General features: G+C 38.2%; 1 protein-coding gene across 1 annotated transcript in view; it reads left to right on the forward strand.

Moving 5' to 3' along the window:
- The window catches only part of EML1 (EMAP like 1), a 265,065-nt gene that overhangs the window by 119,182 nt on the left and 126,132 nt on the right, over positions 1 to 19,751 (forward strand). Inside the window, 3 exon segments of the mRNA XM_029597926.1 lie at positions 11,528 to 11,556; positions 16,535 to 16,561; positions 19,161 to 19,290. Coding sequence (XP_029453786.1) covers positions 11,528 to 11,556; positions 16,535 to 16,561; positions 19,161 to 19,290 — 186 coding nt within the window.

Consider the following 19,751-nt stretch of genomic DNA (forward strand, 5'->3'; position numbering starts at 1 on the left):
TCAAAGTTAAAATCTTGACCCTTAATCCCAAGTCACTGGGATCCAGTACAAACTAACTAAAACTGGTGTAATATGCTCATGTTAAGGGGAATCTAGACACTGAGTGACGGCATTCTGGATCAGCTGTAATGCTCTTACAGTTGTCAGAGGGAGATTCAAAATAAGGCATTGCAGTAGTTGAGGGATGATATGACCAGCGTCTGGACATGTATGAAAATCATGATCAAAACGAAATAGCTTCAAAGTACGGAAAGGATGCAGCATGAAGAAAAAACTTTTGATTACAGATTTGATATGTGGAAAGCAAGGAATCCAGCAAAATACTTAGGGATTCCAAACTTGACAGCTAATAGGACTTAAGAGGTCACATCAGGAGAGTAGACATAACATCAAGAACAGGAAAATGGGTAAATAGTATAATGTCAGTCTCTCTTTATATTCTGGGCAAGTTTTTGTCAATTAACCAGTCCTTAATGCTGCTCCTTGTGACCTTGGGCTTTGCCCTTCGTTGCCTCAGGTACAAACTTGTAAGCCCTCTGGGGTTAAGGAAATATCTACAGTACCTGAATGTAATCCACTTAGACATGGTCAAAGTGGAATATAATCAAAATAAATGCCTGCTAGACAATGAGAGATCTTAACCAATGAATCATCGATGGTAGAGGAGATCAGAAAAAAGAACTAAATGTCAGCATACAACTTGTAGCTGACTCCTAAATTAGCTAGTGCTTGAAAAGCAGAGCTATGTATGTTAAACAATGTATCAGAAAGTGATGAAACCCATGTGCAGACGGAAAAGGACAGAACAAAAGTAACACAGATTCACTCTAAGAAAATTGTTGTGCAAAAAGAGAATGAACCATGCCAGCACAGAAGAAATACCTAAAGCTTTAAGGTGATCTAACAAGCTGGTATGATTTAGTACATGAAGTGCAGCAGAAATGTCAAGGAAGACTGGAAAAAAGTTGGTGCCTAAATCGGAGCCATGACAGATGACAAAAGTTAGATGGGAGTAGAGTCTCTGTGTTCTGTGAGGAGCGAAAGCTGAATTGAGAACCATCCAATAAATTGCTTCAGTACTACCTTCTCAACAACTTTGGCAAAGAAAGGTGATGAAATAGGATGATGATTGGAAAAATCAGATAGATCTAAATTGGATTTCTTCAGTAGTGTGCGGACAGAAGCGACTGGATTTGGAAAATGACCTCCTAAAGAAAAAATTCACTATCTTAGCAGTAGATTGAGGAATTGTATGGGCAAAACTTATCCTTCATCTTGCTCACTATAGCAGTAACTTCTGAAACAGTTGTAAGCTCAGACATTTCCCAGTTAGCATCATTGTGCAAACAAAAGGGAGAGATAGCAAGGGAAAGAATTGACTAATCAAAGAATCATTTCTGAAATAAAATTGGCAAACACATCACAGGTAGAAGTGGTTGATTCAAGTGAACTAAAAGATGGAAGCATCAGTCATAAATTAACAATCTGAAATAGTTCACAGGGATGGGAGCCAGCAGCCTAGATGTAGGTAGAATAGTAGCTCTTTTTGTCTGGATTAGTAGCTGACTTGTATACTTCCAGATTAGCTCTGGTAGATTCATAGTAGATTTGATTTACCGCCAGTGAAGCACCTTGTCTTTTCCGCTTATAAAGCTTTTGATACTGTGCCAGGACTTTGACCAGTTCTGTAGGAGCTGACAGCTTGTGTGTCTGCGAGTGAGTTGAGCGAGAGGACATGCATGATTGTTTTTACGGATATGGCTCTGTACATGGGAAGGTTTATTCGGTGACAAAGTTCAAGAGACTGGATCTAGTTAAAGAACATCAATGCGTCATGTATAAAAAACATAAGAAGTTGCTATATTGGGTCAGACTGAGGGTCCATCAAGCCCAGCATCCTGTTTCTAACAGTGGCCAATCCAGATTACAAGTACCTGGCAAGTACCCAAAACATAAGTAGATTCCATGTTCCTAATGCCAGTAATACCAATGGCTATTCCCTAAGTCAACTTGATTAATAGTTAATGGACTTTTCCAGATCTTATCCAATCCATTTTTAAACCCAGCTACACTAAATTCCCTAACCACATCCTCTGGCAACAAATTCCAGAGCTTAATTGTGCGTTGAGTGAAAAAGAATTTTCTCTAATTTGTTTTAAATGTGCTACTTGCTAACTTAATTGAGTGCCTTTTAGTCCTTGTATTATCCATAAAAGTAAATAACCAATTCACATTTACCCATTCTAGACCTCTAATGATTTTATAGACCTCTTTCATATCCCCCTCAGCCTTCTCTTCTCCAAGATGAACAGTCTTAACCTCTTTAGCCTTTCCTCATAGGGGAGCCATTCCATCCTCTTTATCATTTTCGTTTGCCCTTCTCTGTACCGTCTCCAGTGCAGCTATATCTTTTTTGAGATGCAGAATTGTACACAATACTCAAGGTGCGGTCTCACCATGGAGCAATTCAGAGGCATTATGACATTTTCTGTTTTATTTTACCATTCTCCTTCCTAATAATTCCTAACATTCTATTTGTTTTTTTGACTGCAGTAGCACACTGAGCCAACAATTTAAATGTATTATCCACTATGATCCAAAAAAACAAACCGGAAACTGATCCAATATCGCAGTAGCGACCAAGACAAGAGGATCAGTGAACACCAGGAGTTCTTTATTCTGCACAAAAGATCATAAAAAGCCCGACTCGGGCTGAGTTTCGCTCTTTGAGCCGATTCAGGGGCTAACAGAACAAAACAAATATAATTATGTATAAAAACATATAAATGCAAATAAAAACATATACACCATACATACATAATGAAATTATATGAAAAAATATGAAATCAAATACACAAACATAATCATTAACAGGTGACAACACTTAATGACAAAAATGTTGTAACATGGTCTAATCTATTGACTTAGATAAATAAAATGACATCACTCCTTATAGAAAAGTATCTTTAAAAGAATAAAATCTCAAATTTGTGTGTGATTCTATACATGCCTATATCTAAATTCATATGTAAATTCATATATAAGTTAATTGTTGCAATCTTTTAATTGGTGAAAACTTTTGATAACTGTAGAGTACTTATTACATCTAATGCTGGTGGTTTGTCTCCATACAGCATTTCAGCCTCTTTGAGTATGCTTAAACAATTGCCTTCAAGACAAACAGTAAAGAATATTGCAACAAATTAAGATCACTTTATGAGACAATGTACCACATTGACGTCTACCTAAAGTTAATATGTTAACAAGCAATGTTCTAAGACAGCCTTGATTAACTAAATAAAACTAAAAAACAGAACAAAAAAATAATTTAGGTGCTGACATGCAGACAGAAAATAACTCCCTTCAAGACAGACTTTTGTTAATATTGTTACACATATGTATTTGATATGTATACTCCTAGTTTTTCTGTTTAAATTAGCACTTTGCTTTTTCCACTTATGTTCATTGTAAAGCCTTTGGCTGAATTACTGTTTGCTGTAAACCGAGGTGATGTGCATTACGTACCGCGGTATATAAAAAAATGATAAATAAAGGTAACTATGACTGAAAAGTATAAAATGTAAGGTTATATAAATATATCAATTTTATTGTATAAATGTCTTCAGCTCAAATCAAACATAAAAATCAAACATAAAAAATGTTAGAGTGACTTAAAAATAATTTATCCGTGTAGTTAAACATATATATATAAAAAATATATACTTAAAACACTCTCAAAAATAGTGCCTTCATGTAATTAAACCATAACACCGTCATGTTGAGTTTAAAAGAACTCACCGCTACAATTTAAATGCTAGTGCACCAAAAATACAACTTGAAAAATGCAACTTGAAAAATATATATGGGATAAAGAACTCTCCAAAACTATTAATTAAGCCAAACCATTTACAAATAAAAACGCAGTCATGCTGAATTTAAAAACGCCCTCATGCTGAATTTAAAAACTCACCACCACAATTTAAATGTCAGCGCAGACACTTCACAAGAGCGACTAGCTCCGTATCATCCGGACAGAAATTCAGCACCGTATTGAATGCCATACCAGCCCTCAATGGTTCAACGCGATCAAAGTTTTTGGCTTTTTGTAAAACCAGCAAGCAGTAAAGCAAAAAGTGAAAAAGCAAAAAACAAAACAAAGTTTAAATTCATTGCTTTTAAAGAAGGATTAGTGGACCGATGATTAAAAATGACCTGCAGCAGTGAATAGACAAGTGAAAATTATGAACTTGCAAACCGCAGGGTATTATGAAGGTCCAAAATAATAATAACAAAAATATTAATGAAAAAATAATTATTAGTATGTATAACAGTAACGATACAAAAAAGATAAGAGTTTGATACATGTTTTTTCAAGATATGTTCTAGTCGTTGATCATTGGACAAAGTTGATTTTCTATATTGGTAATTGAAATTTCCCATTATTACTGTACTGCCAAATTGGTTAGCTTCCCTGATTTCATAGTCTGTCTCATCATTTTGACTAGGTGGATAATAGTATACTCCTATCACTATACTCTGCCCAACACAGGTGGGATTTCTACTCATATAGATTCTACAGTGCATTTAGTCTCTTGTATGCTCTCCAGGACATAAAGCACCACACTCCTTCCAAGTTGATCCTCCCTATCATTGCGATATAATTTGTACCCTAATATAGCACTGTTCCATTGGTTATCCTCCTTCCACCAGGTCTCTGAAATGCCAATTATGTCTATCTCATTCACTACTATACACCCTAGCTCTCCCATCTTACTTCTTAGACTTCTAGCATTGGCAAACAGACATTTCAAAGTGTGTGTTTTGTTTGTTTTAACCACCTGCTTTTCAGTTGATAGGAATAATTTGGAATCCTTTAGCTCAGGTGATTATTTATAGGCACGGACTACTTTTGCTTTTATTGGAACCTCTCTGTTGGGGTGCCCTAACTCTCCTGTTTCATTAGTATCCTTTGAACATACCTTCCTTGGAAACATGCACTGCTGAGTGACTGTCTGCTTTCCTCCTTGTTTTGGTTAACATGCTGCTCTATCTCCTTTTTAAAAGTTAGCGCCAGCAGACTGGTTCCATTCTGGTTAAGGTGGAGCCCATCCTTTCGGAAAAGTCTCCCCCTTCACCAAAAGGTTGTCCAGTTCCTTACAAAACTGAATCCCTCTTTCTTCACCATTGTCTTATCCATGCATTGAGACTCCGGAGCTCTGCCTGCCTCTTGGCATCTGCACTTGAAACAGGCAGCATTTCAGAGAATGGCACCCTGGAGGTTCTGGATTTCAGCTTTTTACCTAAATTTGGCTTCAGAGCCTCCCTCCCACATTTTTCTATGTCGTTGGTGCCCACATGTGCCACGACAGCAGTCTTCTCCCCAGCACTGTCTAAAATCCTTTCTAGGTGATGCAGGTCTGCCACCTTCACACCAGGTAGGCAAGTTTAGGTGGTCCTCATGTCTACCAGCCACCTAACTATCTACATTTCTACTAATCAAATCACCAACTGTGAAGGCTGACCTAACCCTTCCCTCCTGGGCAGTAGCCTGGCAGACTCATCCTGGGTGCGAGTTGACAATACATCACCTAGAGAACAGGTCCTTGCTACAGGATCACTTACTGCTACACCAGGGTGATGCTTTCCAACTGGGAGACCTTTCTGATCCAAGGCAGCACCAGGGCTGCCAGATTGGATTTGGGACTTGGCTATGTTTCTGAAGGTGGCATCAATGTACTTCTCTGTCTGCCTCAGCTCCTCCATGTCTGACACTCTAGCCTCCAGTGTTTGGACTTGTTTTCTGAGAGCCAGGAGCTCTTTGCACCAGCTGCACACATTCAACCTCTCACCGGCAGGTAATCATACATATGACATTTGATGCAAAAGACTGGAAAGCCCCTTTCTTGCTGCTGGATTGCTGCCTTCATCTTAATTTTGTTGAGTTCCTAGTTAAGTTTAGGATGCTATGGGAGTTGGAATGTGTACAATTACAGTCATTTAAATTTATAGGTCTGTTTACTAATTGATCTGGTAGTGACCTACAAAATGATGATTAAACTCTCAATAAGGGCTGGTGCAATAATATGATTTATTTATTTATATTATTTTATATACCGATATTCTGTATATCAATCATACCAGTTTACAGCAAATAAAATGAATTAAAAACAGTATACAAAATATAAATTCAAAATTTTAATCAAATAAAATGATACATAAGACAATCAAACAAAACTTTACAGAAGATAAAATAATAATCAGGTTCAAATAAAATTACAGTTGGAATAAAAAACTCAAGATAAAAATAAAATAAGACAGATAAAAACCATTAAACTAAAATTCAAAGTAAGAGAGAGAATCAAATTCATTTAGTGCTGCTCAGATATTATGTAGGTAGCTCCTTGATTAAAGCTTGTTTAAACATCTAGGTTTTTAACGCTTTCTTAAATTTTTGAAAATTTGTCTCTGATCTTAGCTCAGTTGGAATTGAGTTCCAGAGAGTAGCGCCAGCGATTGATAAGGCTCTTTCTCTTACTTTTTTCAGATGTGCAGTTTTAATTGTTGGAATAGAAAGGAGACCTTTGTTGGCTGATCTAAGAATACATTGGGGAGTGTAAAAGTGAAGGGCGGCATTTTCCCATTCCATTTCCTCATTGAATATTGATCTATGAATCAAACAAATAACCTTGAACTCAATTCTATATTTTGCTGGGAGCCAGTGTAAATTTATGAGAGTTGGGGTAATATGATCGAATTTTCTTACACCTGACCACTCTTGTTGCTACATTCTATAGCAACTGAAACGATGTTAGAGTATTATTGGGTAGTCCTAAAAGTAAGGCAATATAGTAGTCAAGTTTCGAAAAAATAAATATTTGCAAAACAGTCCTAAAGTCCTTAGGGTTAAGTAGATTTCAAATTTTTTTTAAAGATATGTAACTTGTGAGTACCAGCCTTTATTATCATGTTTATTTTTCATATTTAATTCATTGTCAATAATTACACCAAGTTAATGGGCCGAGCTCACTAAGGTAGTATCAGATGCATCAATGTTATAAGTAAGATAAGAGCATGATTAATTTTTAATGAGAAAAGTGTCTCTTGCCTATAAATCAAGGGATGAGCTGGTGGGTGGGTGGGAGGGAAAACCAGACAGTAGAATTAACTTCCTCTGACTTGCTTATTATCTCACACACACAAACTCTAAAGTTCACACTGTCACCTCTCTCCAAACTTTAAGTCCTAAAATTTCCCAAAGCTATACTTACTGATCCTCTTCAATCACCAGCAAAATGATTGCATTCGCTACAAACTGTTGTGGGACCAACCAGTCCCTGCCCAGTGTCACATTGCTGAGAGGCCTGGTATGGTCTCTGTTTCAACAAGACCAAGATATCAGCAAGGTCTGTCTTGTTCCTTCTCAGACATGTAGCTGCTGCAGTGCATGTGCTTCCACTGAGTCATCTGCACATGCAGGGCCTTCAGTTGAGCCCTCAAAACTAATAGGATCAACTTTATCAGCCTTTATCTCACCAAATCTCAGTAATCTCTGGGATACGAGCATCTCTTCAATAGAGGATAAATCCAGAAATTCTAAAAGTGAGACTCAAGTTGTGCATTCCACCACATTAAGTGACTCTGTCTATTGATATCTCCACAAACGGGTAGGGGTAGGGGTACATTCTGGTTCAGTATGGACCCAGGGATCCTGGTCCCAGCTGGAAAATCTACAAATCAACCACCAGGAACAGAGTCATCTCTTATTTTCTAAAGGCTTTATTTTCACCTTACAAGAAAGAGAATCTTGATCCAGATGGACAGCCAATTGGTCATGTCTTAATTAAATGAGCAGGGAGGTACAGGCTCTTCTACCCTCTGCAAGCTGTCCCTCTGAATCTGCTCATGGGCAGGACATCACAACGCATATCTCCAGGCAACGTACGATCCAGAACTTTTTGGCACATTGCCTCAACAGAGTGTTACATCCATATGTGTGGTCCCTGAAACAAGGGATCATGACAACTTGCTCAGTCATTGTGAAAGCTGGTGATTGACCTGTTCACTTCAGCAGACAACAGAAAGGTTGAGAAATTCTGCTCTATGCCAACTTAGCAGCTACAGACAGAGAAAACAGATGCTTGTGTGCTAGTCTGGTGTGTCAGTTTACTCTATATGTACCCACTGATTCCTCTGATCACAAGGACCATCCAGAAGATCTTTCAGAATAAGGTGAGGATAATCCTTGTAGTGCCACCTGGCCATGACAACTGTTAGTCTTGACAACCGTTAAGTTAGTCTTTAGTTACAGAAAACCTTCAACCAGAAAATCCTATAGCTTCAAATGGTAGAGGTTCTCAACTTGGTGTAGGACCAACCAACTGGATCCCTTCTTCTGGCCTGAGGGCCTTGCTTCAGTATTCATTCTGCATCTCATCTTCAGGTCTTAGCACCTCTTTAATCAAAATTTATCTCTGTGCCATTGCAGTGTATCACCAGCAGGTGGATTTGGTATCAAAATTCATGAAAGAACTGTGGTATTCCAAAATTTATGGTCCGTAAACCTCCAGGATCTTGGGACCACAATGTAATCTTTGTTCAACCTTAAACCTTTTGAACCTCTCAAGTCTATGGACTTGAAGTTTCTCATGGTTGTCAAACACAAAGAATAAGTGAACTACAGGCTCTGTTTTCATATTCACAATACCATCAGTGTTTTTCACAATTGAGTGATTCTATGAACTCACCCCAAGTTTCTTCCAAAAGTAGTGTCTATATTCCCCATTAATCGGGCTATTGTGCTCCTACATTATTTCAAAGACCACACTGTTCTTCCCACATTGGTCTGTAAGAGAGCCCTGATGTGTTATGTGATGAGGACTCAAGTCGAACTGTCAAGCTTCTTAACTGTGCATGTCCTTTGATCCCAATAGATTGGAAAGGGCAGTTGCCAAATGAACTCTTTCCAATTGGCTAGCAGACTGTATATCACACTTATACCCTCGCTGTTTTACAGATTGCAGACTCTGTCAAGGCTGCTCAAGTGAGAACCGTGGTGACTTTGGTGGCTCATCGCAAGGCCACTTCTATGGAAAAGATTTGTAAAGCTGCTTCTTGGTCTTCTGTTCACACTTTCATGTCCTACTACTGTCTGGACAACATATCCTAAGGAAACAATGATGTTGAACAAGTAGTTCAGTGCAGCCTGTTCACCCAGTAATGCACTTGCCATCGGGAGGGGTTAGGATATCTTAAGTAAATGCTTCTATTGTACAACCCTAAGCCTGGGACTTCCCATGTATAGTGATTGACTGCTTGTAGATGGAGAAAGCAAGTTTGCTTACTTGTAAACTGGGTTCTCCATAGACAGGATGAGTTAGCCATTTTTAATACCTGCCTACTTCCCTGGAGAGTCGACTACCCAGCTAAATTTTAAGCTCTGGAAGAGGTCAAGGGGCTAACGAAGCAACGTATGAGAATTCCTGTGCATGCTCAGTAAAGTCTTTAGTGAGCTGTGATAGCTGGGTCCTTGTCAGCTGCGCAGAATGGCTAATTTATCCTACTGTCTACAGAGAACTGAATTTACAGGTAAGTAAACTTGCTTTACCATCCTCTGAATTTATGCTAAAAATGGATATTTCTATAATATATATATATATATATATATATGAAAAAAACCTTGACTACTGTAACTCCTTAGTACTAGATCTTCCAGCAAGTCACTTAAAACCACTACAAACTATTCCAAAATGCTGCAGTAAGACTGTTAAGATTTAGAAAATATCACATTACTCCCTCGCTGATATCATTACATTGGTTACCAGTACAATCCAGAATATACTATAAAGTATTAACGGTAATATTCAACATCATTCACTCCAATAACACCGGCTTATTAGGAGTGACACTACAACCTTACAATCCTCAGTGAACATTAAGATCTCAAAATAAAGGACTATTGTCTATTCCCACAATACGGAACATACAACTGACGCAAATAAGAGATTGTGTATTTTCCATAGCGGGTCCAAAGCTGTGGAATTCTCTGCCTGAGCCATTATGTATTTTACCAGATAGAGATTTAAACATGAACTAAAAACATGGCTATTCAAAAATGTATATAATTTAACTTAAAACATAAGAATGCAGTAGGATAAAAATAATCGAATCATGAATGCAAGACTCTCAGATCAACTCACTAACACGTGAAAACTATCATTTCGTTTTAATTGTCCGTACTCTTTGCCTTTTAATATGTACTAGAAAATTTCTCTTGATAGACATCAATGCCTGACTATGAATACCTCATCTGTAACCAATCTTTGTTTGTCTGAGTTATTATTATGAACGTCACTTTGTAAACCATTGTGATTTACACATGGAATGACGGTATATAAAATATCTAAATAAATAATACATGCTCCATTTACTGCACAAATAATTTAATTAAACGTATGAGAGAACGTGTTAAAGATTTCAACACTTGTTTTGGGTATGCTGTCGACCATGCGATCCAAGGCTTCAGAGGAAGTATGTAGCTAACTTTAATCTGCACCTGGAAGGGTGGGTGGTATGCTTTTGTGGTGGCTGTGCATTGACACTCACATGGATTTACTCTTATCAGGCACTCAACATTATGACTTAAATATAATTTAATTTAAATCCACTTTGCATTCATTGAAATTTGTTAATATATTCGTTACTTTCCATGGGAGATGCCTTCCTTTTCTAAGTTTCACTACCCTTGTATGCTTTTATTCATGAGCAGAGCTATCGAATCAGTTTGGTGGCACTACCATGCTAGTGAATAAAACTCATAAAATTTGAGACATGCTATCTTCAAACCTATCTAACTAGAGAAAACATTTTTTCCTTTCACCATGCAGATGGTGTGGCAGATGGAACTTGCTCCAGACCTTCCAATGGAAGGATAGTCCACTCTCAAAATCATTAGGGTTTCTAATGTAACATACTCTGACCAAGAGAAGAGCATTAATTTCTTTGGGTTCTTAGAAATGCAAGAGCCCTGGTACAAAAAATTGCACATGCACTTTCTCCCTTGCAGAGATGAGTACATTTCATCACGCTATTTCTTTTGGGTGCTTTGTCATTCTTTATGCAGTACTTTTGGCAACACATGTTCAGATTTTTGATGCCAATAAAGTTTCTGTAATGAGTCTCTTCACGTCATGAGAAGCACCTAATTTTTGCTGGCTCTGAAAGCCAGAGTCCTCATCTGAGGCCTGAAGAAAGGAAGCATGGGGAAAGACACCGTGAGGCCACTGGCACCGGAAAGCCTGTTGACTTTGAAAGAAACTGTCAGGCTAGTACATGAACATATGTCAAAATTGGTTTACGTTCAGTGCCTCCTCTTCAGTTTATCCGCAGATAACAGCTTTTGGTTATGAATACCTAAAGATGATAAATATTGGATGGCAAAGAATGTATTACTTAGTTTTTCATAAATCTTAACATATATGCTGCTAATAGTATGGTGTGGTAAAGTTTGATATTTTAAATATTTTCACAGCAAACCCAAGGAACCCATGTTCAGTGCAGGTAAGAGCTGCTATATTCTAATTTATACTTTACATTCTGCCCTTCTGCAATGTGATATGTAAACTGTTTCCCTTCTCTTACCTTTTTTTTCTTTTCTAGTGTCCTTCTGTTTTCTTTTGGAAATAAAAAATAAAATAGTAAGCAGAGTGACGTATTTGGACAGATGCTGTCCCTAGGCACTTTTGTCATGCCACCACCATTCCCCCCCCCCCCACCCCGACCCCTGGTCTCCACTTCAACAATGGACTCCTGATGCAGTGAGCGCGTACCAGTGTAAGGACTAAGCCTGCACTCAGGCCCCATCCCCTGCTGGGAAGCCCAGATGGGAGTGGGATCTGCAGTGCAGGCTTAGCCCCCATGCTCATTGCATCGGAGGAGAGCATCATTGAAACAGAGTGGGGGGGGGGGGGGGTCAGAGTTTGATTTTTAGAGGTCCAGGGCAGGATTAACTGTCTGCAGAGTGGTGTAGGCATCCCCCAAATTTTGCCACCATAGATACAAACCTAATAGGCCTGTGTATAAATCCAGGCCTGAATAAGTATGATTTACTCTTGACCTGACTGAAAGCTGAATAGTTGTCTACCTCTTTGGTGCAAAGTGATTTACATATCTACAGAGCCCTGGTTGATTATTTCTAATTAGCAGAAGTAGATCTTCTAAACCCATTCAGTAGAGCTGTTGCTACCTATCTTGTCTTCCCGTGCTGTCACAAAATGCAGGGCTTTTGAATCTGTATATGTTTGCAGGTTAGGATTTTTCAGCTTGGAGAAGAGATGACTGAGGGAGGATATGATAGAGGTGTTTAAAATCATGAGAGGTCTAGAACGGGTTAATGTGAATCAGTTATTTACTCTTTCGGATAATAGACTAGAGGGCACTCCATGAAGTTATCATGTGGCACATTTAAAACTAATCGGAGAAAGTTCTTTTTTACTCAACCCACAATTAAACTCTGGAATTTGTTGCCAGAGGATGTGGTTAGTGCAGTTAGTATAGCTGTGTTTAAAAAAGGATTGGATAAGTTCTTGGAGGAGAAGACCATTACCTGCTATTAATTAAGTTGACTTAGAAATAGCCACTGCTATTACTAGCAACAGTAACATGGAATAGACTTAGTTTTTGGGAACTTGCCAGGTTCTTATGGCCTGGATTGGCCACTGATGGAAACAGGATGCTGGGCTTGATGGACCCTTGGTCTGACCCAGTATGGCATGTTCTTATGTTTACAGTGGCCCTGTTTCCTATATGGGTTTCCTTACTGAACAGGAAGCTCATGCATGAAGAGGAGTTGGGAGCATGGAGGGACCTGTGAATATGCTGACTCAGAGGTCCTTTGTTCTACGTCTGCCATTGCTGCCACTACCTCTCTCTTCGGAGAGAGAGTGGGAGAACATTGCTGTTCTTTTCCTCCTCCACTCTGTAAACTTCCCCTCCACCAGATCTCCACTCATACTTCGTGCCCTCTTTGGACCAGCATTCACTTTCCTTCCTTCATTCAAAACATAAAGGGGAAAAATCTGAATAAGCTAAAAGGCGATAAGAGTCCACAGATACTATTATTCCTTTGAACATTTAGCCAGGTTTCATAGGGAAACTGTCTAGGTAGTTTCTCTTTGAAAATTGACTAAAGGCATGCAGGTACTTTGCCCCTGCTGTTTGTTCGGCTAAGGTTCCAGGGAAGATAATTCAGTTCTTTGCATATACTTTACTCCACCAACCCAGACACAGCTCTGAGAATACCTGCGTGAACATTGGTTAAACATAGCTGTATTGTGAAACAATACCAGGGGCAAACTTCAAACCCAGGGTTCTAGATGTTTAATTTTCGGTTAGGCGCCTATATCCCTTTTGAAAATGGCCATCCGTGTGACAAAAATCATTAGTACAACTTAAATGCACTGGATGCGAAGTACAGAATAAGGACCTAGTAAGAACAGGGCAGTGCCATGTGTGTTTTTTATGCTAGCGACTGAGAAAAGGCTGGTATGAAAAGAGGGAGGGAAAATACAATTTGCATAAAGTGATTTTTTTGCTGCAGTACTGCCCTTGAAAGTTGCTGTCCTATGCAGATGCATCTGTTGTGCCCACCATCGAACTGGCCCTGCTGTTTGAACTCAGGGGGACTATTGAATTTATTGGAAAAGCATGTCATGTTCTACTGACTTTGATTTTTTTTTAATATATATATTTTTATATCCGTAATATTTTTATTTCAGAAATTCAGTTCACTTAGACTGAATGCTTCATTCTAGTCATAAATAATTTGAAGAAAGCCTTTATTGTCTTCAAGTCTTAAGATATAAATCTGCATTATATTTAAGCATCTGCTTCCTTTAAATGCCTCCTGTCCCTCCTCCCCAACACACACACGCACACTCGCCTACCTTACCTTGAAAACGTTACTTGCAAAAGTGTAAGCAGAATGGATTGACCCAGAGACATTAAGAGATGGGCAGGAGAAGGCTTGACAATTTCTGCTATTATTGCAGGGCTAGCTGCGCTAAGCATGTCACGCTTCTTAACCAAATATATTCAGTAATCAATAATAGGGATATGCATGCATTGGTCGATTTTTGTTTCATTCATTTCGGTGGTTTGCGTGTATGTCATGAATGGCTAGTAGTTGTGTGTAGGCAGCCATCCACATAAACACATACTATTAGTTTTGCGCACCTATTATCCGTTTGTGAGATATGTGCTTTCTGCCGAAACAAATTAAACAAATCGACCAGTGGAGGCACAGCCCTAATCAGTAGTAGGAGTGAGGAATGCAGCTGTTTAAATATGAAAATGTAATATTTTTTCTTCTTCAAATATAGAATTAAATTTAAAAGGGATAGGAAATGCCTACAGTACCGGAATATAATCTGCTTTGAAGTGCCAAAAAGCAGAATAAAAATAAAATAAAAATAAGTCACTACAATAATTTACAAGGTCTTGAACACTACCGATGTAACCAGCTTAAATTCTATATTATGTATTTACTATCCTGGAAGAACATTATGCACCATTGGAAGCTCCGTCACTGTGTGGTGCATGCCTAGGTGAAACCAGACACCAAGCTTTTTCCATTGTGTGTCCCATTCTTTGGAACTCTCTTACACAACAGTTGTGATTAACCATGTACTCCAGTCAATTCTAGAAGCTGTTAAAGACATTTGTTTAGACAGGCCTACTCGGTATGACAGGCTACACTGTTCCAAGTCTTCTAACTGATTTCTATTTTTATGTTTTGTTTTATTTTATATAACTACTAATATGAATTTGCTATTTTGTAAGCCACTATGAATATTGAGATGTGTGTGGGATACAAGTTTAAAAAAACAACAAATGAGCCCCAATTTAGCATTTCTGCTCCCTTCACCATGCTTGTGCATCTTTTTTTAAGAGAAAAAGAAGGCTTTCTTAGGACGAGACATTTTAAAATTAAACTTCCCATGGCTATAGTCCTATGTGATTTTTCAAAAAAGATTTTTGATTGAAAGTTAAAACTATGAAATAAAAGTCAACAAACAAGTTATAAGTGATACCTTTTTATTAGACTAAGCTAGGGGCGTTCAACCCAGTCCTTGGGACACACCTAGCCAGTCAGATTTTCCAGATATCTACAATGAATATGCATAAGATAGATTTGCATACAATGGCGTTATGTCCAGAAGCCTGAGTTGAGAACCACTGGACTAACTTAATATAATTAGGTTTAAAGAGGATCATTGAGATCAGACTATCTTTTTCAATGGGCTTATCGGGGAATTGACAACTCAAAGTACAGAGCAAACAAAGAAGACGCTAACAGAGCTTGCACTTAGCCAGATAAACATAACAAGGTCTATATTCAAAAGCCATTTAGATGGATAACTCAAAAATTATAGGTCTCATTGGCTAATCCGGCATATTAAGACTTACATGCCTATATTCTAGCCATATAAGTAGAATTTAGGAGCATAAATGGGTGTTCCAGAAGTGGATGAGAGAAATTTCAGGGAGGAGCAGAGTTAGCCGCATAAGTTAAGCAGCTAACTCAGATATTCAGAATTAGCCGCTTAACATATTCAGCTAACACTGGTCGTGCTACTGATCTGTCCTAAAGGTAGCTGGATATACATATGCAGGTAACTTTGATAGCTGGGTATATTCAGCATTGCGACTGTGTCACTAAATATAACCTAAATTCAAAACAGCATCATATTCGATAAACAATATTCGATATTGTTTATCGAATATGATGCTGTTTTGAATTTATTATATAAGCATACATCATATACATATACAGTTATCTTTTGTATCACTAAATATACCCTGCCAGTTAGCCGAATAGGTTTATGTAGCTAACTAGCCAAGCCGCTTAGCGGCTGAATATTTCCCCCAACATTTTTAATCCTACTGCTCATTGGCTAAATTTTGTCTGGGCAAATTGTTGCTTGGTCAGAGTTTACCCAGACAAAAAGAGGGTGCTGAGGGCATTCCCAGGGCGAGGTGTTACTTCATCCAGGCTGCACTGATATTAGCTAACTTTGTCCAGATAAACAGCACATTACCTGGGTAACCTTGGACTTGGATATTCAGCTAGCATGGATTTGGGCTGAATATCCAGATACAGTTATCCAGACAGTTTTGTCCTGGTAACTTTATCCAGTGGCCTCTGGCTGAATAGGAACGTCAGAGTGAAGGCGATAATCTTTTTATTGGACTATCACCTACAACCTACTTGTTAAGCTTTTATTTCTACATATCCAAGTGGGTTAACAAGCATTCACATGACTAAGCTTAAATTATTGTCATGGTAGCAAGAGCTGTTCTACGTCAGGCAATATTAACTTGAAGTACAGTGAGCAGCATGCAGTTTTAGCCTCTGGAATAGACTGCCACTGAGCAATTAAGAGACTGGATACAGAGGGGCGCGGGGTTTATGTGAGATGGTCTGTACGCATATACTTCTCTACTTCATACTTCTGTCTCTGTCTCCGTAAATCACAAGGAAAACGCCGGGTGACACATTGCAAAGGTAGGCTCCATTCCTCTTGTAGCTCTCTAAGCAAAACTGTTGCCAAGGTGGCAGGAGCTTTTCTCTTTATGGGGAGAATTTGGGAGGCTCCTGAATGAGTACTTCCTATGATGAAATATCAGGCTTTAATGTTGGTAAGTTGTTTTTTTTTCCTAATGATCAAGCCCACTCCAAAAGATCTACTTTATGTGTGGGGTGCGGGGGGAGCCCCTCCCTTTATTACCAAGCTTGGGGGTTTATTCCCACAACAGTAGATAAAGTAATTCGGAAGTCTGGTTCATCTTGGCATATGACACAGGAGCAGTATTGAGAGCTATGTGGCAAAACGTGGATGTGCTCGTGTGTGTGTGAAGTAATGGTGCCCTGCACTGCTGCTGTTTTAGAGCAATCCTGTGGTCCTGCTTGGCTCTTTCTGCCCTACTCTGCACGCCTGTTTCTCGTGCTGTAGATGTTCTTTAGCAATAGTGTATTAGTGTGAGCTGCTGCAAACCTTCCAAGCTTTCCAAACAGGCCTGGGTGCCTTCAGTGCTTTTTTTTTTTTTTTTTGCTTGGTTTGCTTTAATGCTTAATCAGTAAACAAAAGGTGTGCATAATTAAGGAGTACTTTTCTGGGGTGAATCAGGAGAAAATTTGTGGTGGGAAGGGGCCTGCAAAAGCCATAGTGGTACATGTATTAGATCAGCTTTTTAAAATACCAAATGTAAAACGGCACCTTTTTTATGTTTGGGATATAGCTTTGACCACTGGTAAAGGTTTTACTAACATGTTTGAATAACATGACTTTGATTAGGAGTAAGGAGATCAGATTTTATGATTTTTTTTCTTCTTTTTTTTGTATTTTTCTGAGCTCACTTTCTTTTAATAGCTGAATTTGAACTTTCTGCATTTTCAAAAGAAAAGCTAGAAGGCACCAAACCAACGCCTACCCTTTTTTTTTTTTTTTCCCAACCCTACTGCCATAATCTGGTTCTTTGTCACTGAGATTAATGTTGCCATTACTAAAATTTATTTTATTCTCAACTTGAACCATACGAGCATATGTGTAAGTAGTCCAGCAAATTAACTTCTTTGCATGGATTATTTCCGGACTCAGAATTAATAGCTAATGAATTGATTATCCACGTGTTCCATAGAAGTTTCTGTATCTCTTGGAGGATGGAAGTAGATTTTTTTTTAAAATTCCATTCACTGGTTTCTCATTTTGCCTACAGTAACAAGAGATCAGCTATTCACCCGTTTAGGTTTGTTTTATTTTTCTGATCACTTCTCATCTTGAAATACAACAAAGTTTAACTAATGTTTTAACCATAGCAGCAACAATGGAATCCATAAATCTGACCCTTTTGCTAATGCAGCTCACTGTATTAAAGTCAAGACTAAGATTGTTTGAAATTATATGTAGCTATGGTTTTCCTGGTACAGTTCAATTTTAAGCACTTTCTTAATTGAAAGCTTAAAACGTGTTTATAATAATCATATCCTGGAGAGTCCAAATTATAGTTCTTGGCCCTCTAGTTTGCCTTTCTGTGATGTTTATGTGATTCTTTTGTTACTCTTGCCCTCCCCATTTCCTTTACGCCCATGTTTGTGGGGGTTGTTTTTTTTTATATATATTTTTTTAATGATTTTTCAGGTAATCAAGAAATAAAGCAAATTTATTCTCCCTTGTGTTCAGGTATTACTGATTCTCAAACTGTCCAATTCACATGAGAATAAGGCAGAATTCCTTAATCATGCACTGGAGCACCAGACAGCAACGAGTTCAGAATCTGGACAAGCTGCCCCCTGAAGTTCACGAGATCCTCTCATTGTCCTAGTCAGGCCTTCATGCTGCTAGTTAGATCTCCGGGCTTCATGAGCCCTCTGAGTCTAAGTCATCATTTTTCAGATTCATTAAAGATGCTCATCTGTTCCCAAAATTTTTCACCTATAATCCCCAACAGAAGTGCTTACTGTGTACTAACAAAATTCCTGTTTCTTGTCTGTATTTCCTTCCTGTCTTTAACATTTGCTTTCACTTTGATTGGTTTGGCTCTTTGTGTTAATTTTAAATTCTCCTTTGAAACCTATTGCACGCATGTACGCAAACGCAATGGCTTACCATGGTGCTTTATTTCTTGTTCATGGCTTTTCTGCATCTTTCTGAAATGTATGAGTTCAAAAGTGTAGCTTTCTGAATGGCCATTTTTCTAAACTGGTGTTTAGCATGTATGTCTTGAGAATTAGTAAAAGGAGATGTGAAATGATGTTCTTATAGCGAATTGGTTTTCTTTCTTTCTAATATTCGCCAATAAATAGAATGAATTAAGTTTGTGTGTGTGGTGTTCTATAAAGTAATTCTCTTTCCCACTGAAATTTGGAGTGATACATAATTACATACCAATAACTAAACAAAAATAATAAATGAAGCCTAACTGGATGTTTACTTAATATGATGTTTTTTTAACACATCTTTGAGTAGTTCATGTACAACTTATATTAAATGAAATTAATTACTTGCAGAGCAACAATAAGAACATGTTAGAATTTATTTTATGGCTTTTGAATATCCTGTTTTATTGCTGTGTTTAACATGTTGGAATGTTCATTCCTTTTTTAGAGGAAGGATATGTAAAAATGTTTCTGCGTGGACGTCCTGTTACCATGTATATGCCCAGAGATCAAGTGGAATCCTTATAATTTGGAGGCAAAAGTAGAGCTACCAGTCAAAAGGCTAAGCTGGAATGGGTGTATCCTTTTTATGAGAAAGTGCTAAGTCTTTGAAAACATGGGAATATAGTTGATGACGGCAAATAAAGGCCAGTTGGCCTATCTAATCTGCCTGTTTCTCTTTTTGGTTTTTTACCACTTTGAATTGATGAGCATATAAATTCCCAATAACCATCTCCTTTCTTGTCTTTTACCCAACCTCTCTACTATGACCCTACCACTGTCCTCTGTATCTCTCCCAAACATCTTTAGGTTCTGTAATACTGCCGGTCTGCACTGGTTGGCTATTCCAGATTGTCATTTCTTTTTTTGGTTCTTAGATGTTCCATACCTAATCCAACACTCAGGCTTCTCTCCTGTATTTTACCACTAAACTTTGTAATAATCCCAACAGCACCAAAAGTAGTGAAGCTGCTGTCTGAAACCTTTGGCCACCCCGTGCTGGTTGAGGTTAGGGCAATAATCCTAGATGCTCCATGCA

This window comes from Rhinatrema bivittatum, chromosome 4 (assembly GCF_901001135.1).
Source record: "Rhinatrema bivittatum chromosome 4, aRhiBiv1.1, whole genome shotgun sequence".
Classification (NCBI taxonomy): domain Eukaryota; kingdom Metazoa; phylum Chordata; class Amphibia; order Gymnophiona; family Rhinatrematidae; genus Rhinatrema; species Rhinatrema bivittatum.